The sequence below is a fragment of the Sporothrix schenckii genome, assembly GCF_000961545.1.
Source record: "Sporothrix schenckii 1099-18 chromosome Unknown Cont47, whole genome shotgun sequence".
NCBI lineage: Eukaryota > Fungi > Ascomycota > Sordariomycetes > Ophiostomatales > Ophiostomataceae > Sporothrix > Sporothrix schenckii.
In genome coordinates, this window is record NW_015971148.1 from 2479025 (window position 1) to 2502231 (window position 23207).

At 52.8% G+C, this 23207-nt stretch overlaps 7 protein-coding genes across 7 annotated transcripts; 2 read left to right on the plus strand and 5 right to left on the minus strand.

Moving 5' to 3' along the window:
- Positions 1-362: 362 nt before the first annotated feature.
- On the minus strand, positions 363-3357 carry SPSK_03014 (coatomer subunit gamma; the record flags this gene model as incomplete). The annotated part of the gene is made up of 3 exons (XM_016729859.1): positions 363-1477; positions 1533-3155; positions 3282-3357. The coding sequence occupies 3 exons, from the start codon at positions 3355-3357 to the stop codon at positions 363-365; spliced, it is 2814 nt and encodes a 937-aa protein (XP_016585361.1).
- A 3016-nt stretch (positions 3358-6373) lies between these two features.
- On the plus strand, positions 6374-8770 carry SPSK_03088 (uncharacterized protein; the record flags this gene model as incomplete). Its single annotated transcript, XM_016729929.1, has 1 exon — positions 6374-8770. The coding sequence occupies one exon, from the start codon at positions 6374-6376 to the stop codon at positions 8768-8770; it is 2397 nt and encodes a 798-aa protein (XP_016585362.1).
- A 1742-nt stretch (positions 8771-10512) lies between these two features.
- On the minus strand, positions 10513-12795 carry SPSK_03112 (pH signal transduction protein PalI; the record flags this gene model as incomplete). The annotated part of the gene is made up of 2 exons (XM_016729953.1): positions 10513-12521; positions 12606-12795. The coding sequence occupies 2 exons, from the start codon at positions 12793-12795 to the stop codon at positions 10513-10515; spliced, it is 2199 nt and encodes a 732-aa protein (XP_016585363.1).
- Positions 12796-14573: 1778 nt separating this feature from the next.
- Positions 14574-14825, minus strand: SPSK_03801 (uncharacterized protein; the record flags this gene model as incomplete). Its single annotated transcript, XM_016730635.1, has 1 exon — positions 14574-14825. The coding sequence occupies one exon, from the start codon at positions 14823-14825 to the stop codon at positions 14574-14576; it is 252 nt and encodes an 83-aa protein (XP_016585364.1).
- A 2514-nt stretch (positions 14826-17339) lies between these two features.
- Positions 17340-18844, minus strand: SPSK_03323 (uncharacterized protein; the record flags this gene model as incomplete). Its single annotated transcript, XM_016730161.1, has 2 exons — positions 17340-18665; positions 18752-18844. 2 exons carry the CDS (start codon positions 18842-18844, stop codon positions 17340-17342), a joined length of 1419 nt encoding a protein of 472 aa, XP_016585365.1.
- Positions 18845-19990: 1146 nt separating this feature from the next.
- On the plus strand, positions 19991-20779 carry SPSK_03591 (uncharacterized protein; the record flags this gene model as incomplete). The annotated part of the gene is made up of 1 exon (XM_016730428.1): positions 19991-20779. The coding sequence occupies one exon, from the start codon at positions 19991-19993 to the stop codon at positions 20777-20779; it is 789 nt and encodes a 262-aa protein (XP_016585366.1).
- A 328-nt stretch (positions 20780-21107) lies between these two features.
- SPSK_03523 (pirin domain protein) lies at positions 21108-22067 on the minus strand (the record flags this gene model as incomplete). The annotated part of the gene is made up of 1 exon (XM_016730361.1): positions 21108-22067. The coding sequence occupies one exon, from the start codon at positions 22065-22067 to the stop codon at positions 21108-21110; it is 960 nt and encodes a 319-aa protein (XP_016585367.1).
- Positions 22068-23207: the final 1140 nt, after the last annotated feature.

Here is a 23207-nt window from a genome sequence, read left to right on the forward strand (position 1 = left end):
GATGAAGGTCAAAAACGGGCCAGATTTCCTGGAACATGGGAAACACCACATTGTAAAGCGCAACGTTAAAAATCATAAACGAAAACAGGGTACATGAGTAAAAGATAATAATATAGATGGAAGAAAACCTATTCTTTTTTAAGCCACCCGGTAGTTGTGTGCTGACCAAAAACCCATGGGACATGGAGACAGGACAACAATTGGGCAAATCAGACGACAGTCTCTTCTAGCAACGGAACAAACGACAGTGAAACGTTAAAAAGAAAACGTTAAAAAGAAACGCTGACCCGAACGGATTTATCTAAACAAAGGCACAAACCGACAGCGACCAGTCGCAACACGCCCCGACTCGATGTTTACCATTAGCCGAGGGCGGCGACAACCAGAGCCGACACACCCTCCTCCTCGCTGCGGACCGTCACCTTGGTGGTTACGCCCGACTTGGAAGAGTAGGCCATGCGGACGTTGGCAACGACGCGGCCGCCGTTGACTGTCTTGCCCAGCAGCTTGAGCGTGTGCGTTGTCTGGCTCATCGGGATGTCGGTGCCCTCGAGCGGCTGCAGCGACAGCGTCTTGGCGAGTTGCTCTGTTGCGTCTTGAATGGGGGTTAGTGTAAGGACATGCGATAAAGTCGGGGTGGCTGTGGGGGAAAACCTACCAGCAATGCTCTTCACGCCGCTGAGCTGCAACGTCTCCTCAGACTCCTCGCCCGACGCGCCAATCTGCTCCCACAGGTGAGCAAAGTTGCTGGCAAACGTCGGGATGACGTAGTCGCTGCCGGCCAGCTCGAACTCGGACACTTCGTACTCGTCGTCGTAGCCAGTCTCCTCGGGCTCGCCCGTCGTCGGGTCGATCTCCTTGCTGGTGAACTTGAGCACGTTGGAGAAGCTGCTCGTCGGCAGCGCGTCCGCACCGGCCAGCTTGCGCAGCGCCACGTACACCTTGCCCGGCTCGTCGGTGGCCAAGCGCTCGGCCTGCAGGATGAACACCTCCTCGACCTCCTCGTCGTCGGACGGCGTGGCCACCACCGACACGCTCTCCAGGACGGTCTCGGGGAGCGTGTTCTTGACCTCGTACTGCAGCACAATGTGCTCCTTGAAGATGTGCTTGACGACACTGACGACGTACTCGGTCTCCGCCTCGGTCAGCTCGATGACAGGCGACGACTTGAGCACGGCGCCAAACTCCTTCATCTCGGGGATCTGGAGCAGCTCCTGCGCGTACTTCTGGGCCTGAGCCGACGCGGTGGCGGCAGCCTCGGCGCCCGTCGCGGGCGTCTTGCTCGGGCCGAGCTTGGGAGCCTTGAGCGTCGGGGCCGTTGCCGTGAGCTTCTTTGTCCGGTCCTCGGCGTCGGCCTGCTCGCGTGTGACGACAGGGATCGTGGAGACGTCAAACGGCGCGGCAAATGTCTCTTTGTCGTCGGCCGTGACGTATGTGATGAGCTGGTGCTCAAAGTAGGACAGAGAGTACATGTTTTCTGTCAAAGTCAGTGTCTGTTTTTTTATTTTTTTGTTCTTTTCTACAAAACATACCGTTCTTAACAAAGCGCGTCGACAGCTCGTCCGGCTCTTCCATTAACCGGAGGCTCAGAGTGGCACGGTCGCGGACCTCGTCGTCGACGTCGTCCAAGCAGCGCGAGAGGAGCACCTGCACGCTCTTCTTGACTTCGGGGTCCTTCTGGGCGACACCGAACTTGGCCAGGGCCGTCACAGCGGCCGCACGCACAATGGCGTTCTCGAGCACGACCCGGTTGTAGATGTAGCGGATGTACTTGGTCGGCTGCGAGGTCTTGGGGCCCTCGATACCCAGCAGATGCAGGATGCGGACGGCCAGCTTCGTGAACTCGCAGTCCTCGATGAACTCGCAGAGGTGGGCCAGGGCGTCCTCTTTGGAGTCCGGTACAAACTTAATCAGATCAAACATGCTCTCGACGACGGCGCGCTTAAACTCGTAGCCGCCCTCATCGCGCAGAATGCCGCTGAGGAAGGTGAGCATGCCAGCCTGCTTGCTGGGGAACTTGAGGCACAATGTGCGGATGGCCTCGACAATGGTAATCTTGAACTCATCGGTGATCTCGGACATGAACCCACTGATCTGCTTCATCAGGCGGTCGACACTGGCCTCGTTACCGGTCTTGAGCAGCGTCGTAATGGCAAACGTGGCAATCGACCGGTTGCTGTTGGAGATGAGCAGCTCAATGTCCGGGTTGCACACGTGCACGGCCTGGGGCTTGAACGAGGCAAAGTTGTGCAGGATGCGCAGGGCCGCAAACTTGGTGACAGCGCGCGGCGACGTTAGGAACAGCTGCAAAACGTGCACGGCCTGCGAGACCTCGGCGTCAGTCACGTCGCGCAGGTCGCAGATGGCCTTGGCCGCCTCGAAGTTGACCATCTCGCTCTTGTGGCGCAGCCAGCCGTCGAGCAGCTGCACCATGGACGGGCGCAGTGTGGGGTCCTCCTCGGCGAGCTGGGCAGCCAGGCGCACGAGCAGCACAACCGCCGCAGGGCTCTTGACGGCGCCCGCGGCACCAAACTGCTTGACCATCTTGACGAGAGCCATCTTGTCGTGCATGCGCATCTGGTACAGCAGGCCGATAGCGTGGTACTGGGTCATGGACGAGCTGTTGACCGGGGCCGCGTTCGACGACGAGAAGCCGAGCGAGAAGCCGCCGGAGCCCTTGGTGTTGGCGGCGGCCTCCTGGGTCTCGCTCTGCCAGCGGCGGACGACGTCGCGGGCAATGGGCAGCAGGTGGTAGGACGAGATCAGGGCGGCCGACGACACGGAGGGGGTGCGGTCGACAATGGCCGTCTTGATGACACGCTCGATGGACTGGACGGTGGTGGCGTCGATGATACGGCAGAGCGCGCGGATGGCGTTGGGCCGGTAGATGAAGTCGCCGCTGCCGCCGGTGTCCTTCATGATCGTGCTAGTGACCATGATGATGTCCTCGGCCGAGTGGGCGAGCTCCTTGATGACAAGGTGGACCATCTGGCGCAGGCTGGCATCCTTGTTCTGGAACAGCTTCGAGATGCCAAAGAACAGCTCCGTGGCCTCGGTCGTCGGGAAACGCTCGCCGGTGTAGAGCAGCAGGGCGATCTTGGTGAGCAGGATGCGGCATTGGCGCGGTTGGATGGGGGAGCGGTTGAAAAGACGAGCTGGAGAACGGGAACAAAAGACGGGTGTCAGTATGGTCTGGCCAGCAGAGGATCATTGGGATGCCCGCTGCCTTTTCCCGTGTAAACATGAAGCTATTCCCGGACTTGGAAGACAACGGAACTGACCTTCTTGGAAGACCTGCGTGCGGTCAACGCGCACGAGGCTGCCGTCGGCATCCTCGTCCCTCTTGCCGTAGTTCATTATGGACGGCAAAATGGCGGCAATGGGTGGACAGGATGGGGTGGTGGAAGCGATGGAAGTCGGTGGGAGGTTGCGAGGGGACACTTCTGCAAGCTGAGAATAGGGATATCGCGACGTATGCCAAATTCCCCCTTGCCCCACTTGCCTCACGCATTGGGGGGAAGCTGCACACCGATTCGAGAGTCACGTGCAAATTAGTGCGGCAGGCTGAAGCCACTATTAGGGTCACTGAAATAAGTGGCCATAATTTAGAGCGCCACATTTCACTAGCCACAATCAAAGTATGTCGTACTCGCTGCCGACAAGGTAGCAGCTTTTTGAATCGAATGCTTCATGTATGTGCAACGGCGAACATAAGTTCGATACTGCCTTGTATTGTAAATTATTACGACGGCACTCGAAAAAACAGATACAAAGAAGAAAGTACGGACCAACCCTTTCCCGTCTGAAAAAGAACTGAATGCGAACTATGCAACACGGTTTCGCCTTGGTGGTTGGGGGGGGGGGGAGGGAGGGGAAGCTTCGGCACCGTGGAAATTGCCTACATTCACAAAGCCGGTGGCTTTTGTGAGGATACTTGTGAGAGCAGGTTTTGCTTGCAACCTGTAGCTATGCCCTCTGCTCTATGGTCGTTGGACGTATACCGGACGGCTTCGCTGCCCTCTGTTTGTTTTCCGGGAAGCCCGTTTGGCCATCCCGTCAGGTCGCGGCTATATGATTGTTCACTGCTCCATTGCCTGTGTCAGTGATTCTAGACGTCGACAACTTCATAATGTGTGAATCCACTCGATACCTGTGCTACCAGCATCGCAATATTGCTATCGATCATGGCAGCAAAACGAAAACGGGAATGAGCGACTCACGCGGCGGGCTGGTGTTGAGTGGCCTTTTTGCCTCTCCTGATGTTTTTTGTCTTGCAGTTTAGCGAGAGCCATCGGCTCTGGCCCTTGTGTGCAGTACTCAATATCTACTATCCATCGGCCCATCCGTCTTACCCACTCGATTTTGATACTGCCGGCTTCAGTTCCTTTCCAATGCTGGCTCCTGCTGATTTTGTCCTCCGCACTTCACGCGTCAAATTGTTCTACAGTATACTTCAATTCAATAGGCTTCAAAACAGCCTAGGGAACGCGCCACTATGGGCCATGCTATGGCCACTGAGCCTAAACAGTGCACTCCACAGCCCTTCTTCATTGGCACGGCATATCCACTTGCCGAAGGAGCGCGGCTTCAGTCTGCAGATACAGAATCGCCATGACTCTGAGTCCTTCGCCTCCACTATGCGTGCATTCACGGTAGATAGGGGAACGTAGTACAACGGCGGCCGGTCTGACAGCGTAGAGGCCAGTCTCCGGTGGAAGGTGCATTCCGAGGGCTGATGACGCTGGACTGAATGGCTGTCGACTGCTTCAATGGCTCAGATGCATGTCACGGCAGGTACATCCCAGCATTGACTTTGAGGAAGGTGCGCTCTTTCAAGCTCGTCTCACTCTTTCCTGTTTTGTTCTCTCACGCCCTGCTGGCTGTCGGGCACATGGTGACATTAGATAACCTTTTTCGTTAGGCCCCTTCCATTTTCGTGGCCATAGAACGTACTTGCCTCGACTTGACCCATTAGACGTTTTACGAGGACCGCTCTTTCCATTGTTGGTGGCACGTCCATCCTTCCACATTGTCGTTCCGTTTCTTCCGGCTTTCTTTCTCGCCCCTTTCTCCTTTTCTGCGTTACTTCTATGCTGCCGATCCTTTTCTCTCTCCAACCAATCCTTTGATTTCTCGTCATTGTTATCATTGTTTCGTTATCCTATTCACATACCTGATGTCCTGCCATCCCTTTTATATGTCACCTACCTGCGGTGCATTCCGGCAGTGCCTGTCGTGTTCTGCGGCTAAAATTTGCAGCCACGACTTGCATCACCGCTTTGCACCATCTCCGAAAGCACTTCGCAGCCTACCTACCAACAGTGGCCGTCGGGCTCTCTCGAATATGAGCGAAGACAACACCTTACAAGGTTTCGAATTTGCTTTTATCTCGCCACTGTGTGCAGACCACAGCACTGTTCGTGTTGAGGGCCGGTTTCAAACCTATCTTGTTGGTTGGCAGCCACATTTTCAAATTGGGTACGTATCACACGTAAGACTCCTATGTCTTGTCGTATTTTTCAACGTTGATAAAAACTATTCCATTTGCTTCTACTGCTTCTTGCCATCGTGCAGATACAAATTTTGAATCTGTGCGATAAATTTTGATCTTACCATGCATCATCAACCGATCCCATTTTTCTTTTCGTGACATTTCCCACTGAATTGGGCCAGCATATTTGTCTGTATCTCGACACAAAAGAGGTATAAATTTACAAAACATCTCTCTGCAGATACTTCAGAATCTGGAGAGTATGAGAAAGCAAATTTCATTGAAATAGACCTATGGATGGTCTCGCAATGCTCCTATGACCACTTTGTGCATCATTTGCTTTCACCTCTGTTTTTGATTGCCAAAACACAACTGCTGCCTCCTTTTCCCGATACTGCTGCGAAAACACACAGCCCCAGGCCACAAGGTTACTGTAAATGGAAACTATGCGTCTGTTGTCTTTGTCTTTTTTTCTCTTGTCTACTTTCGACCATTTGACACCACCCTCAGTTTTTGCCAGCTTATAATCGGCGTTTTCGACCCTTTCCTTCCCCTGTATTTTGTTCTAGCTCCCATCTCGATGTTTTGCTTCATTTATTTGTTCGGTTGACATGTTTTATAAAAGCCATTGATCTAACATATTACTATTTTGTCGCTAGCCCTATCCTCTTCTCTGAGGGACATTACACTGAGGTGTACCGGCGTCCCATCCGACCGTACGAACAACTCCGTAACTTCATTGCCAACAATAAAGCAACCACCTCCCGACCACTCATTCCTGAACATCAGAGACTCCAGAGCTCTTACCTTGCTACAAGCCCCTTCAGCCAACAGATTTCACCATATGTAACTGCAGAGGACTCGGCCCATACATTAGAAGGCATGAGATCCACGTACCGTCCTCTGGGTGAGGCATACGGTGATTCATACCGCACAGCGACAAGACCTATCCTACAGTCCCGCTCAGCTGCAGTGGAACCGGACGTTGCAGAGACAGGCTCACTTTGCCAGCCTGGCAGCACCAACTGGCTCGTCCTAAGAGGTCGTGAGCAAGTTGAACCAGGCATGCGTCCCATTTCGCGCTTCCAGCCTGCCACGGTATATGAGGATGTGCCATACGATGGAGCAGTTCGCAACGTCTTGACAGCCTCAGTGCCGGCCATCATTGTTACGGCCCCGGAACCTTCGGATGAATATAGGCTGCACCAGGTGCAGTTCGGCTCGGCTCATCTCGTGGCCGGACGTGATGAGCTTTCTGGAGGCAACGTCATGATTGACCCACAGCTCATGCAGCCCGAGTCCCAAGCTCTTCTTACCACCACAGTCAATAAGGAGACCAGATTGTCCTATACTGAATGCCAAGTTCGTGGCGCCCAAGAACATGTTGACGATGAAATGGGAAACCTTTCCATGCAAACATGCCCACTTGCTGTTTCTGAAAGTGACTATGCTTCTGAAAGCGATGTTGCCGCTCAACCCGTGGCCGAGTCGCTGCATCCAAAGGCCCCTGATTTGGATAGTTCCGGCCACGTTCTGACCAAGTCTTGTCTTCCGGAGGTAATTGACTCAACCACATCTGATGCTTCCGAGCCTTGGTCGGCTCCGAGAAGTCAAGTGATTCTTGCTCAAAATGAGCACAAGGACGGCAACCATCACTTCTTGTCTGGAACAGTTACACCTGCGAACTTCACAGGTTTGGATTCGGATATGGGTAGAGAAGCCTCTAAGGCCCGCAGAAACAACCTTTTTGTGCAAGGCACAGCCAGTCTTCCTATAAGACCATCCACTCACAGAAACCCGCGCTTGGCGAGCGGGTACCAGCCTCCCCGTCAGCAGCTTTTGGATGACAGCGAGAAGCAGGGTCCGACACCTGATCCCAATCGCCCATCGAAGCACGCGGTCAGCACCCCCTCGAGCTCAAAGGAGAAGAGACGGCATCTTGATCCAAACAGCATCGCTGTTGGTGACAACTATAATGGTAAGAGCAGTCAACTCAAAGGCGGAGAGTCTACAGCAAGCGTTGCGCTCAGTGGTGTTTCTGAGAGCCCGTTCAGAGACGAAGCCGGGACAGACTACACTGGCAGCAACAATTCCCAGAATTGTTGCAACGGCGGACCAAGTTCAAACTTCGAGTCCCCGGAGGCTTCTGCTAATCGTCAGTACCATGACGAGCGCATCGAAAGTTTCCGGTTTGGCAGCGGCCTTTACGACGACGTCAACTACAATATGTGTCCTAGATTTGGCCAAAATTGTGTCCACGGAGAGGGGCTGCTCGGTATGTCCAACTATTTCCGTAACACCGGGGTCAATTTCGAGGAATCTGCGGAAAACGGCCACGTTCTGCTCGCTCCTATTTTAACTCCACGCCAAGCGGCCATGCCACCAGTTCCGACGGTCTCCCTTGCTCAAGCCAACTGGGAACACCCATCTGAATATGGGCAAGGTCAGCACCGCAGCCTACCGCTTGTTTCACCGTCCATGGGCGTACCGCACCCTACGTTCGAACCGGGCGACTTCTTGCGGATGTGTCAGGAAGAGCAAGCGAAGAAACAGCTTGTTGAAGCACAAGTTCAAGCACAGCAAGCAACCTTGAAGAAGGCCGAAATTGAGTCCCAGGCTCGTAGGCTGGAACAGGCTCAAGTCCAGGTACTTGCCCTTGAACAGCAGCTGGCAAAAGCCAAGCAGCTTCGCCAGACACAACAGCTACCCCAAGAGGAGCAGATCGGCCAGATGCAACAAAGTGCTGCAGCACAGCAAGTCTCTGTGCCGTCGCCACAACTTTTCCAAACTTCCAACACATTAGTTCAGGAAACGAACCATGCGGACTCATGGCCCACTATATATAGCCGGCAGGTCACACAGAATGGAAGTGACTTGCAAACTTGTACCCCTTCCCAGTCAATTGGGCAATCCACAGCGAGTCGTCTACAGGTCTTACCGCCCAGACTTGCGTCACAGGAGCCGTGGGAAGGCGATGACGAATTCTATGTCAACTCTTACATGTCGTCTTATCGACCGTTCCACAGCACTCAGCGACCGGCTACGGCTATGCACCAAGAGCAATCAAGCACCACAACTCATCAGCAACCATCTGTGACCCATCCACAATTGTCAGATACGGCTGAACCCTGGCAAAACTCTGCGAGTGGCATTGCCTCTGGTGAACAGCAGCATTCTGCAGATTATAACAGACCAGCCTGGGGAACGCGGTCCCAAATCGGCCCATACGGGTATTTCGAAGACGTCATGTACCCGCATGACAGAGATGATTTGGACTGAGTCTCCCAGAAACCAGACATGCAGCCTGACAGTGGTGTAAGCTTTATTTACGTAAGTCTCTGTCACGTTTTGATCCGTTTGCTTTTCGCGATAAACAACACCTGCTAACTATGTAGTTCCACTCGGCCAATCATATCGTGCGAATCTGATCGACACCGTACCTATATTTCCCTTTATGGCAGACAGCTAAACGGACGAGAGAGGCAAAAGTGCCGAGGGAGGCAACACATGAAGTATTGTGTGACAAGCATTCAGCCACATGGCTTTTCAAGGTTCAACACCTAACTTTGCTTTATATTTCGATATTTGGTTCTTTTCAAGATGGTCATTCGCTCGACCATTGATTTTATTACCCCCCCACCCTTCACAATGATCTTCTTTTCTTTGTTTGGTTTTGCAATTTTGACTTTTCGTTCACCTTTCGCCGCTGCCCACAGTACATCATCCATCCTTTGTTGGCATGCCTTTAGTAGCAACAACAATATGTGTGATCTGCTATACCCTATCCCAGGTTTTATGGTTTTTCTACTTGCCTGCACTGAATATCACTCATCCATCTTGGCCTTACCCATATCACCCTTACACTTTGAGGAGCCTCTGGAGTGCGCAAGACAACAAGACTAGTCTTTGAATCACGCAGGGCGCCTGAGGAACAAGGATGAGAATGTGGAGGTGCCTTACGAATTTCGATTTCGGTTCGGTTGTCCCTTTGTTCACTTCGAGTTTCCTCTTTTTTCCCACAGATGCTTGGTAGCATACGTCCACCATTGGTCCATATGTCCTCGTTCAAGAGCTAGCCCATTTGATTGTCGCTGGGAATCTAGGAAACCTACAGTTTCGACGTCAGATGGGGAGGATGGTCTCTAGGTATCTTGCATTGCAAGTCCCAGTGCCGATACCTTTTACAGTTTTCATTCTTTACTTTTTTCTTCTGTTTTGTCAAGCCAACCGAATGACGCATTCAACATCGCATAGTTCTGGGACAGTTTCGTTTGTTTAGCTCAGTTCAATCTGTTTAGCACTTTGTTCACAAAATAATCCAACAGAATAAAGCCATAACCTGGCACAGTCTACGAAGCATTTGACATAGACATTGTTGATGTAGCATTTTATTTTGTGCAAGCTTCTGCGCTGCTTAATCCTATATATATGTATATATATAAACTACTACAAGTACCACCCCTTTGCATGTCCATCCGGCCCTTTCCTTCACAACTAGCTGGTTTGGTCGTGATGTTTATTTCATCCCCACTAGCTTTTTTGTCGAAAGGAGGCACATACATCCCATCCACCTTACAGTAAACATAATACAAGTAGACAAGGACAAAATTTGGGGTAAAATGGACATGGATATGGACATATGTAAGCACAACCATGGAGAGAAAGTAGAAAACAGATAAACGCAAAAAGAATCACGGATGAAGGGACTGAAACAACGAAAGAGACAGAAGGAAAAAAGACAAGAAAAAAAAGCAATGAATGTATTTTTTATCCCGGTGCAATTAAAATGTTTGAGAACCCAAGGCGCAAGGTCGGTGACAAAAAGAAGAGAAAAGAATCAAAAGTATCAAAAAGGTAATGCTTCTAACGAGAGAGAGGGTAGAAGAAGGTCTGCCTAACCAAAGTATTCAGACAAAAAGTGGTATATAGTCAAAAACTAAGATGACGAAGCGAAAACGTAAAAAATGTAAGGGTAAGAAAGCTATTATGTATAGTCGAGATTTAGCAGAGACCTCTTTGCGTTACAGCGCAGGGTATGCACTACCAGGGATCATGCCGCTGGTACCGCCGGAGGTGCTTGTGCTGGGTCCTTGGGGACCGCCTGGTGGCCGGCGACCTCCTGCGCGCAGCGAAAAGTCCGGGTTGCTGTTCAGTAGAGTCTCGTTGGTGTCACGCACTGGCCGGCGCGGGACTATGCCACCCATGCCGCCGCCGTATCCGGGCATCAGGTTTGGTGGTGGTGGGTTCCAGCGCGGGTTGACGCCGCGCTGGGAGATGGAGGTGAAAGTCGACCGCTCAGACTCGGCTGGGCTCCGGGAGCCCTGAGGCATGTCTTCGTAGGAGTTGTTGTTGGCGTTCATGGCTAGCGGCGGCAGGTTCTTGCGAGGCTGGGCAGCCAGACCGCTCTGCTGCGGTTCGGCGAAGCGTGGGTCAACATCCTCGATGTAAGCCTCTGAAGTGGCTGGCCGGTCCTCGGGGAGCTCCGAGGCTCCGTGCACGGGCGAGTTGGCGGCACTACCGTTTTGTGCTTTCCAGGCAGCGCGTGGGGGCAAGTACTGACCGGTACTCCCCGCCTCGCTGACCTGAGATGTCCGCCCTTGCTGCAGGCTCACCATACCCGCAATGTCGTCGTCAGCCTCGGCAAAGCGGCTCGCCTGCTGGTGTTGTGGCTGCGGCGTGGTCGCATCCATCTCAACAGCCTGGCCCCGTGGGCTGGCGGCGCTGACATTTGCGACACCAATGTTATCTGGTAGCGGCGGCGGGGATTCTGCGCGCGGCAGATCGCCAGATGTGGACGAAGGAATCTCATTGCGGTAGGCATTGTAGCCATTGCCACCACCCATGCCGCCATCGTTTAAGCTTGTCCCAGAAGGGTTGCCGTAGTAGCCATTGGGGCCGGGGGAGCCTCGCGTGCCACCACCGTAGGCCCCGGCCTGGTCATACCGGTAGCCCGGAGGTGGTGTCCGGCCACGGCCGGGGCCTGGGTAGCCACCGCGACCGCCATATCCGCCTCTACCTCTGCCATTTGGCGGCGGACCACCGTACCCACCACGTCCACCCGGTGGACCGTAGCCTCCACGACCACCAGGACCAGGACCGTACGGGCCATAGCCCGGGCCGCCGCCGCGGCCACCACGGTAGCCAGGGCCAGGTCCTCCACCGCGACCTCTTTGTCCGGGAGACATGTTGTTCATCCGCTCTGCCGACGGACCGTGGCGCACACCGTACTCTTGGGGCGGTGGGCTGGCCGGGTTACTGCCGTACGGCAGAGGGTTGCCGTAGGCATCGCGCTGAATCGACCGACGCTGGCCAGCCGCGGCACCAACTGCGGCACCAGCAGCTGCACCAGCGGCGCCCGACATCATCATAGCCTCGGGACTGCCGTCACCATACTGGTTGCGCTGCTGCGAGTAACGGTTGGACAGCTGGGCGGGTTGGGAGGTAAGGGGGATCTGCTCGTCGCTGCTGGCGGCGTCCCCCTTCTCGAAGGAGTCGCCGTTGCTACCAGGTCCGCCAATTCGGGGCAGCGCGGGCTGGCGGGGTGCGGGGGACTGGGACTCGGCCATGACGCTGCTGGCATTGGCAGCGTTGACGGCGGCGGCGGTTTGGGCCTGGCGGTTGTAAAAGTTCTCACCGCTCATCTCGGCGTTAGCGGCGATGCGGCGCTGACGCGACTTGCGGCCTACGACGGTACGGCGCATGGCACAGGCGACGATGCTGCTGAGGCCGATGAGGATCACAGCAGCCAGGACGATGAAGGTGCCCCAGGCCATGTGGGGAACGAAGAGCAAGATGTCGATAAGGAAGGCGAGGAGGGCGGCAAGGAACGTGAAGATGCTGATGATGAAAACCAAGAGGAGGTAGCGAGCGGAGTGCGAAGCGGAGTGGAAGTGGGCGGCGATAGCCAAGATTAACATGACCAAAGTTAGGAAGGCGGCGACAGGGTGGAGCACGAGGACGGTCGACAAGGTGGCGCGTGTTGAACCTGGCAGGTCGAACGTGGCCGACTCCGTAGAGGAGAAAAAGGATGCTGCAATATGTCAGTAGGTGCACGACGGGGGAGGCGATGATAATCTATAATGACGAAGAGAAAACTAGCAAGGAGACAACGTACAGGTATCGTAACCCAGCTCGACGCCAGTGCAGGAGCCATCGGGACGGCAGTAGCCAAAGACACCAAAGTTGTAGCCCTGAAAAGACCCGAGCGGGACGCCTTTGATCAATGGCGTAGATAGCACGGAAAGGAGGAGCAACACAAATGCCGCGAAGAGCATCACCGTCAATGGGGTCGCGGGGCGAATCATGTTGGCGGTTGTGAGAAGGCGACCGGAGGGAGAGAGAGCGAGATAGAGAGGAGCCCTCAAAGGGCGTGCGCATACGCGCTCGGGACGTCACTGCTATAGGTGTCCCTTGTCAAATGGATCAAACCCGAGTTTAAGAGTTTATGTATGCCGTCTCGGGTGCCGAAGGTTGTGAGAGAGGTCAAACGGAGTCCGCGTCGGCAAAAGCGAGCACATCGACGCAAAACGAAAGCCGACCAATTCGACGTGTACGGCACGGAGTAGATAGGAGACGACGTAAGGAAAAGCGCCCAGTCATGCAGATCGACAGACAGTTTGTCGGCGAGGTTTGAGAGAATTCAGTGTTCCGATTCGTGTCCACCGCCGAGATGCACATGCACTGCAGGACGAGGTCGCACAGGAGAAGGCAATGTTCGCGTTTCAAGACAATCGGGGTCGAAAAGAAGTGTCGAAAACAGTCGAGAGAGAACGGTGCGAAGAATTAGGGGATAAGAGGGCGACAGGATAAGAGAAGTGAAAGAGGGTCGTCGAGTTCAAAAGTGAGTGAGTTGATAGATGAGTCGGGGGCAGCAACCAGGCGCGCAACAATCAAAGAACGCGAAACAAATAGGAGACACAAAGAAAATGAGGCCGAACGAAACACAAAAGTCGACAGTCGAAAGACGAATTCGAAAATTCGAAAAGATAAAATATGGCGAGGTAACCGTCGAAGAGATCTCAGAGAGACCGGACACAGCGAAAGGACGGGATGTAGGCGAAATGTCCTTTCCGAGGCGCGACGAAGGGACAAAGAAAGAGTGAGAGTGAGTGTGAGAAGATTCAAAACCACAGGGAGATAGTGAGGGCGGGCGAGAGATTGGCCAGCCTTTAGACGCGATATTGCGACACTGGTTGTTGGAGACAGCAGTAAAGTGGGCCGTTTAGTTGATGTGGGAGCGACAGACACGGCTATGTGGAAAAACCAGATTGAGGTACCCGTAGTAGCAGAGGCCAACGGAGGAGAGGAAGGCTTAACCGTCTCCAGTATTTTTCGTTTCCTTTCCACTTTTTTCTTTTTCTTTCCAGGCGAGGTTTAGTTCAATGGGTCAAGTCGTGTCCGAGTATGTAAGATACGGGGAACTGATGGGTACTGAGCATGGTCGATTGCGATGAGTGACGCCACACGTACGGCAGCTGAGCATTCGAGGTCGGATTGGAATGCGGCTGTGGTCGATCGACAAAAAATTATTGAGGTGAAGCAAAAAGAAAGTTGACAAGAAAAGGAGACAAGAATAGGGAAGTCGACAAACTACGAAAAGGGGAGGGGGAAACATCTACTGTATAGCCGCGATATAGGCAAGAGCCTGGACAGCAGAGACGAAGACTGGGAAGGTGCTGGTGACAGTCTGAACGGACCTGCAAGGGAAGGAGGAAAGGGCGACGCGAATGGGGAAGGTGCGAGTGCATTGGTGGTGGGAAGCGATGGTGTACTTAAAGTACAAAGATATTGTGCAGCTTTATGTGCGAAGCAAGTACCATTCGCACCGTCGTTGTACCTCTTCAACAAAAGGTGTGATGCAGCCAACACGATAGCGCCTTTCCGGACAACTTTAGTGTCCAAAGAAAAGGGGATAAATATAGAGTGGCGCGCTATGCACATTCTTGTTTACTGCATGGCGCATTTCTCCAGTGCTCAATTGCCTTTTCTCCAGACGCTTGCCCCTCCGCCAGCAGCGACCGGATGGCTGTGCCTGGCTAGTATTGGCGTATGTCGTATGCGTGATAGGATACTAAATACTGGGTCAAACGTAGCAGGATCCAATCCGCTCCAGCGCGATTACTACTGGCTCAGAGCTTGTCGCAAAACCGCTGCCTGCAGGAGCGGCCCTGCCAAAATACACACTTGTGACGCAACCTGATGCAGGTGTGCGTGCAGAACCACGCTGAACAGGGAAAGAACGAGGCTCAGCCACCTTTTGTTGCCACAGAACGATGGGGAGACTGAGACGAAAAAGACTGGCCTGGCCTGCTGCGATGATGAGGAACATTGCCATGACAGAGAACCACCTATGCAAAACGTCACGCCTCGTCGCAAGTCTGGTCTACGCCTCTTTCATATTTTTGATCCGTTGTTTGTCGCTATCCATTCCTTGTCCAGTATGACTGGATCCCGTCTGCCCTTGGTCGTACCTACCCGTCTGCTTCCGTTCTACTTCACTGTGTCCCGCATCCCAGCAACGTCCCAATAAGGAGGGTGCGGACCTGGCCCTGTTGGCGACGCTTTCCGGCATGCCAGTTAATTTACTGGTAAAAAGAGACGGCAAGGATAGTATAGACTTTTGATGTTCCACGTTGTGCCATAGCACGGAATGAGAGACGAGGACTAAAAAGCAAGAATGCAAGTATTGCGATGTTAGCAAACCATGCATGCATGCACGGGGAGGCTACATCGCTTGCCTCCTACGTCGTGGTCTTTTGTCGACATTGGCCAGACGGCGTTGCGGTGCACCCAGCCGATGGGAAAGGGGAGTGGGGCCTTTGAGGCCCGTTGTCCACTCTTTTGGCAGGACGGACGATAGATGACAAGGTTTCGCAAGTCTTGCAAGTCAATCGAATACGTCGTAGAAGAGACTAGCAGACTAGGAATGAGGAGAGAGACAAGGGGCGGGAGATTGGCCAAGGATGGGCTAGTTATAGCTAGCTGGCTTTACTCAGTAATGAGATCGAACGAGTGACGACGCTGGACGTCGAAAACATGAGGAAAATAAGGTGTCCGGAGCACGACATATTGAAACACTGTCGTGGAATGGAAAGCCTCGCCCAGAGTGGTGTAGATATGGTGATTTGCAGACGTGGGTGAAGAGAATTGTTCCTTCCTTTGGTGGGCAAGGAGCGCTTTCCAAAACGAACCGTGCCAAACAGAAGAAGGTGCAACCCGGCAGTTGGCCAATAAAGGAGGCGGCCACAAAATGGCCATGACGAAGCCACAGAGGTAAAACAGGAAAGAACGAACCATCGCAATCTTTTGTGTATTCAGCTGCCTTCGCTTCTTTCATCGGGGGACGTCTTGATCATGCCAGACCTGGGAAACCTGACAGCACATAAGTGACAGCCTCGTTACCCACTAAGCCAACCGAAAGAGCGACAGAGATGGCTCTTGGCCTTGGTTATCGAGGCTATGCCGCTCTCACTCTCGAATCTTCATTAAGATTGCGACAGTACAATCTATCCCCACGGCCTTGTCCCAAAGTAGAAGGACCGGCTGTTGCTCTTCAAAGCAATCCCGTTTCTACACAAGATATGCGCCCAACTCAATATTAACTGAGATAAAAAACGGCAAGCCACAAAGAGGGAACCGATAAGTACAACGTACGAATCCACTGTCTGTTGTTGGAAGGACAGGGCAAAAGATGAACAGTATTGTGATGCTCGACGCGATATCGTTGGGAAATCGCAAAGGGTGCATTTGCTACAAAGGGCAAGAGCGGCAGAGCGGTGGAGGGTCGGGCCAGCTCTTGCTCACTGTTCATGCTCCCGATCGCCAATTGCCTCATTGCTGAGTATCACGAAACCCCATAACCCAACTGTAGGCTCACTGCATTGGCCCAGTTGCAATGGCATTTGTCAGGCCCTGCAAAGTGCTGGCGGCTCATGGACATCCCATTGATCTGGCCCGCTTTACTCTCCTTTTCATCTCTTTTCCGCACCAGGTAGACCAGCGTCAGAATATTTGGCCTGGACAAGGATGCCGTGCCCTGTCTGGCCCTGGTCAAGTCACAGATTTGGGGAACGAAGGAACAGGAGTGAAAACTATCGACGCGAACGGCAATTCTAAACTCCAACGATCGCTTCTGCAGTTCTTCTCACAAACGACAACAAACCCGGTCAAGAGGGGCATCGATTTCCGTCTTTCTTCGCTTGACCTTTCACAATTCATATGTAGCTCTGTCTGCTGAGAACGTGTGTTTGCTTTTCTGAGATCTACGCCGCAGTTTCTGGTCTCCGCCCAAAACACGTTACAGAATCCCACGGGTCAACTTGTTAGGGAAATCTCAATGTATCTCTCCCCTTGTTTTCAGTCTGTGATACACTTCGTTCAAGCTTTCCATTCTACGTCGTAGTTTGCTCTCTAGACCAGGCTCGCATAAGAAACGAGGAAACGAACATAAGAGCGGCAAAGGGCGACAAACCGCGTCTGATACACCGCGTCCGAACGGAGAAGACAAGCGGCCAGGGTAGAACACTCCTCCTCGTTCCCTGGTCGTTTTAAGTTTCTGATGTTCCAGAAGCAATCCCAAGATAAAGTTGCTCAGCCACAGTTCCTACGACTGGTTCAGCTCACGTTCACATCTCAGTACTTCATTTGTTACTACAGTCGTGCAAGAAATGAAACTGTGAAATCGTCGCGAAGTTTATGAAACTACCTATACATTGCTCGCTAAGATATGCCGTACTCGTCAAGACATTCTTCGAGATTCCTCGAATATCCACTCCCAACACAGCAAATATAACAACCGACCTCTGTACTCAGATTCGCTGATCACCTCCAAGCCGGCCTTGGGTCAGTTCTAGATCAGGTACACGATAGCTACTGAGACCACAGCTGCCATTGCCAGGGCCATCGCCGGCTTTGTTATCGCCGTCGATGTGCCTGCACTCGTCACAGAGTACGAATAGCTGTGAGTGGCAGCCGTCCGTATGCCGCTCGGTAGGCTGTCGCTGAGCGCTGTGCCTGGCACCGTGCCAGAAGGCAAGCACGATGCCGTCACAAAGACCGTCCCTACGGTCCCCATACCGAGCACGCTGGTCGAGTTATCAGCAAACGGCGGGGACGAAGAAAACGCAGTTGTAAATATCGTCTTGGTGAAGGCCACCGTGACACTCGCCGTCTTGGTCACCACATCAACGGGAACGTGCGTGGTTGTCTGGCTTGAGATGTCCAAATCCATCGCGGCGTCCTCTGTGTCCTGCTGGAGATGTTCGTACAGTACCTGGTACAGAGGCGTGCCGTCCTTCATAGAGTTCGATTTTGCAAGCTCGACTCCGTGCACCATCATACCGCCGAAGCTCGCACGGCCCTTGAACTTATCGGCCAGAGCGATGGCCTGCTCATCATTCATGTAGCCATTGACGTCGTTAACAGGTGGGAGTCCAATGTACAGCAGAGCATCTTTGCTCATGCTGTTACCCACAAGCAGCTCCCATGCTTCATAGTTAAATCCCGAGCTGCCAGCCGGGCACAGGTCGTTGCCGAAGAACGGGATCCAGAGTTTGTCGAATACGACCGTCGCTATCAGGTCTTTGATCTGCGAATAACCGTCCGCCATTGGACAACGCGGTGCACCAGTCATGATCATGGGCTGGCCTTTCGTCACAGCGTTGTGGCCATCCATGTACCAGCGAAATCGGTTGAGCAGCGTAGTGTAACCGTCCGGCTGCACGAACGGGACGTCGATATCAAAGTCAAAGCCGTCTACCACGGTGTGCGTGCCACTATCGTCTAGATCGAAAGGACGTGCGCCTCTCCACGTCTCATCATATGGCCCAAAGGCCTTCCAGAGAAACTTGGCAAAATATGCACCGTCCGCTGCAGTCGTGACCTCATAGTCATTGGCCGGGTCCTGGACCCAGGGGCCACCAACCGAGAGGAGCACTTTCTTGCCCAGGTTTTGGCAGTGGAGAATGTCAATGCCCAGCTGGGTACAGTCCGATAGCAGCCGCGAGGGTTTGTTGTCTACCCAGTCGTAACTAAAGTCACAATTGTTACCAAAGCTGATCGCCGGGTAGTTTGTTGCCGGGTCTGCCTCAGACGACGCCGTCACATACGCAAGGACAACCGTGTCGAATCCTCCAGCATCACAGAGACTGCCGAGCGTGTTTATCCCAGATCGGCCCTGTAAAATGGAGCGAAAAAAGGCGACTTGTTAGACAAACAGGCACTAAAAAGTGAGCAGACGACACTACTGTATGTTGTACGTACAAAGTACACTGCCACACCAGGTTTCTGACCATTCGCCATACCGAGAGCCGGTACCCCGGCGCCGGCAGCGAGGAGAAGCTTGGTTGCGTGCATGTTTTGCAACGTTTGTCGATGATGACAAAGTGAACGTCAGTGGAATGTGAAAAGGTGAAAACGAGCGAAATGTGGGTACAGGATCTGTATACCACGAAAAGAAAACAAGAAGAAAGAGCAAAAGAGTGACAGGAGTCGGCCGGAAGAAGCAGACAAGCTGCCAAAATACGACGCTGAGGATGAAAAGCAGAGGCTGAGGGATGCTGGGGGAGACAGGAGAGAGAGAGAGAGAGCAGGGAACGAAGGGGAGATATATTTTGCGAGGCGATTGTCTTTCTTAGAGGAATTTTCATATAAATTTGTGAGTTGTAGAAAATGGAAGGTGTGCTGAGTTGACAAAAAGGGAAGGAACGACTGGTCGTCACCAATGATGCCCAGACGTGTTTTGATCGCGGGACCCGGCGACAAGGCAAACAAGAAACTGAGGGCTTCTTGACTTTGCGACGACTTTCTTCTTTGAAGCCATGCTATTGCAGAGGATTAGGTCATGTAGCTCTGAGTTGCGCACGTGAGCAAGTCCACCAACGGCGACAAGCTTCAAAATCGAGCAGCATCGTGAAGCGATGTACAAAACGAGAGTTTAAGGGTAACAGCAGAAGAGGAAGAAAGAAAAAGACAATACAGCCACCGAGCTACCTTTGTTGTCCAACAACTGACCCTATCCATAGCTTACCTATCTTTGTTGACACGACGACAAAATCAGGTTTGTGCTCTCGACCCCTTTGTTGAGGCTACAAAGGAGCCAGCAACGTGAACAAACAAAAACACGCACATCTTCCATGAACAATGCACAGAGAAGCAATAGCATTAGTCTTCTTGGGATATATAAACATCACTTTCCCCAATCAAGACCTTCTGCGCATTCTCTCTTTTGGATTTCGCGGACAATAACATTGCGGTCACCGCAAAACACAAGCACAGCGGCCAAACCGTCGCGTAGCTTCGTCAAGTTTTTTTTTTTTTGTTTTTTGATCCTTACTTTCGTCTTCTTCTGTTTGATATCTTCTAGCCAGTCCCTTTTGCTCGATTTCTATTTCGTTTTTGCAGCGTTCTGTTTCACAGTTTTTTAGAATTTGTGTCAATTGTTTTTTGATCGACTGTTTGCACGGTTTTCAGTTCATTTCGTGCCATTTTTGATACTCAACCATGGCTTGTTCAGCTCCCACCTCTCCCACCATTCCCTTTTGCGAGCTCTCCAATAACTCACCGCAGTCGCTCCGTGCGTTGCGGCAACCCCTCCCATTTGAAGACGTCCCCAAGGACACTTCTCGCAACCTCCACTCTCGGCGCCGGCGCCGGCAGCAACGGCACGCTTTTTCTATTGGATATGGCTCTTCGCAGACGACTTCCTCGTTTACCTCCGACTCCCCTCTCATCGTCCAGTTTCACTCGTTTCCACCGTTTCGCAAGAATAGCGGCAAGTTCCGGAACTGCGTCACCAGTTTCTTCACGCATGTTACTCGGCTCGTCCGTGGCGGAACGGCCCTACTCTGGCAGCCTCTTTCATCTCACTCACGTCCGGACTCTCCCTCCTCAACTCCGCTTCTTTCTTCTTTCCCTTCACCCATATCGTCTAAACAACCTGACAACGACCATCGAAGGTCTCCAATTCGTTTTCTCGTCGATTGGACGCTCGATATTGTGGACGATGACCACATCGGAGCCTACACCAAGGCCGTCCGTCTGCTACAGCCGTGTCTCGATTTCCAGGTCGACCCAGTCTTTAACTGCGTCACATCCAACATGATGTTTCCAACGCCTGTGCTTGTGCTTCCTCCCGTCAACTGTGGTAGGTCGTGCTATGGTGGGTCGATGAGATCGTCACCACCGTCAAAGTTGCAACGGGAGACAGGCTCCAAGTCCTACGCACCGCCTCCCATGCCCCATCGCGGTCTGTCAAACACATCTATGGGCCCGGTTGCTTTTGTCGATTGACGGTTTCTCCGTGTCGCAGGTCCATGTGACGGGCGATCATAGTTTCGATGCAACAGGATTTTAACGTGAGTGGCATTTAAAAAAACACTATGCGATTGTTCAAACGGTAAGGACATAGACTGGTAAAGTTCATTTTAGTCCTCCCTAAATGCAATCACTTGGCTTAGTTTGCTGTTCAATATGATAAAATAAATGTAAAGAATGTGGATATTGCTATAAAAAAATGAGTATATGACCAAAAGATCGTCACCTATCGACTACGACGGCTATACATGAAATAATGCTCTTATATCTGATTAAGTTTTGCCTGAATTTTATTTCCCATCCTTCACGCCGTGTCCAGGACAACAACCTCGGCATCGGCCGCGCCGATGCTCTCAACCGTCAACTTGTCACCGGCGTTGACGAGATCGACAAAGGCACCATCACCCTCGTCCAGGATGGCATCTTCACGGCCGTCTAGGCGAATGCGTGCGCCGGGACCGCCGTTGGTCTTGTGCTTGGTCGTCATGGGTAGATGCACAAACACCTTGCGCTTGTTGGCCTCCGTCACAGCGCCAGGTTGGCCCAGACCGACCGTCCAAGTAGCCGTCTTCTGGGGCGCCAGAAGAGTGGCTCCCATACCAAAGTCGGCGTGGATTGGGATGGTACCGGGTACCTTGGGCACGGCGGCGGCCTCCTCGGCAGCCGTCGCGTCCGGACCGGCAGCGAGCGGGCTCAGGATGGGCACAAACGCGCCTTTCTCAGCGGCAGCGCGCTTGGACTCGTCGTTGAAGTTGGCCGTGTGGTAGTTCGGAGGCAGGCCGCGCTTCCATGGGACAGCCCAGATCTGCAAAAAGTGGACGGGATCTGTCTTGTGCTCGTTGAACTCGCTGTGTGCAATGCCCGTGCCGCCCGTGGTGAACTGCACGTCACCGCGCTTCACGCGATAGAACTGCTTTGCGTTGACACCGTCCTCGTGGCCGCTGCGGACCATGGAGTCGCGGTGTGTCAGCTCACCGGAGATGCCATAGCTGAAAATCTCAAAGTCGCGGTGCGGGTGCGTGGGGAAGCCCGACTCGGGCTGGACACGGTCCTCGTTCAGCACGCGCAAAGATCCGAAGCTTTGAAACTTGGGGTTGTACCAGTCAGCAAAGGAGAAAGAGTGGTATGTGTTGAGCCAGCCATGGTTAGAATGGCCGCGGCTAGAGGACCGATGCGGCTTGATGGTGGCATGGGGCAGACGGTGAGCAGCGGCCGCCGCCTTGGCGACAGTAGAGGCAGCAGTCTTGGCGGACATGTCTGTCATTTTCGAGGGAGATGGAGATAGAGGTGGCGGTGGGGGTGTTTGCCGGGATGTTGGCTGTGTTGTTTAGAAGATTTGGTTGATCTGCCTTTCGGGGCGAGGTTGATGTGGGCTGTGTGAGTTGCTAGCTGTTGATGCTGTTTTCCCCAATTGCTTGATTGATTGCAATTCTAATAACGAGATCGAGAAATAACAAAACTCAACAAATCGAAAGGCGAAACGTCCTTATATAGATATGTCCATCCCGTGGAGATACGTCGAGAAGCTGCTCGGCATTCGTTTCATCGGCGATGCTGAAGCGTGCGCATTGGGTGGTCATCACCACCAATCATGGGCTGCTCCATTTCAGCTTCTGTAAGTCTCTTGTAAGCAAAAAGCATAACATATATGACGCTGTGCGTAGCTAGACGAAGACCAGGCGACAAGTGGCTGGAATGGCGTGGAATCCACTAAACCGCGGGTCGCCGAAACACCATGTTATTCCATTTGTTGAGCATGACAATTCAGAGCCCGCCGTCAATTCCCACAGAACTGTGCGTTGGCTAAGCGGCCGTTGTAAATTTGGGTGTCACTTTGCAGCAATTACTTGATGCTGACAATCACATTTGATGGGCGAGTTTCGGCTGACAAAGGTCTGTCAGCGCGATATGATTGGCCAACCCACTTGTTAGTTTTCTAATTAGTGCGGTACTTGTTATTGCGCATGGTTTTGGTGTGGAACTAGGTATCTTTCATTTGGGGAGGGGATTTGCCCGCACATTGAAAGTCGGCACACATCTTTGCAGGTCCGACGATGATGCTGGCAGTGGATGCTGTTGGGAAACGGTTTCATGAAAACGGTCAATTCAAGCGTCCGAATGTCCTGAGACATCGCCTGTACGGCTGGCCAATGGGCTGACCAATATACACAAAAAATATGCCAAAAAAGTATGCCAAGAAGGTATGGTGTATGCCAGAAAATTCTGCAAAAGACTATGCCAATGACTATGCCAAAAGAAAATATGTTCGCCATTACCAAAGAAGCATAGGACTGGAAACATAAACAAGAGACGCCAGTTCATAAAGGTACACAAATGATATATGCAGTGCAGATCACAGGTCCCGACTAGGGACGGTGAAAAGCAAATGTTTCGAGTTCGGGCG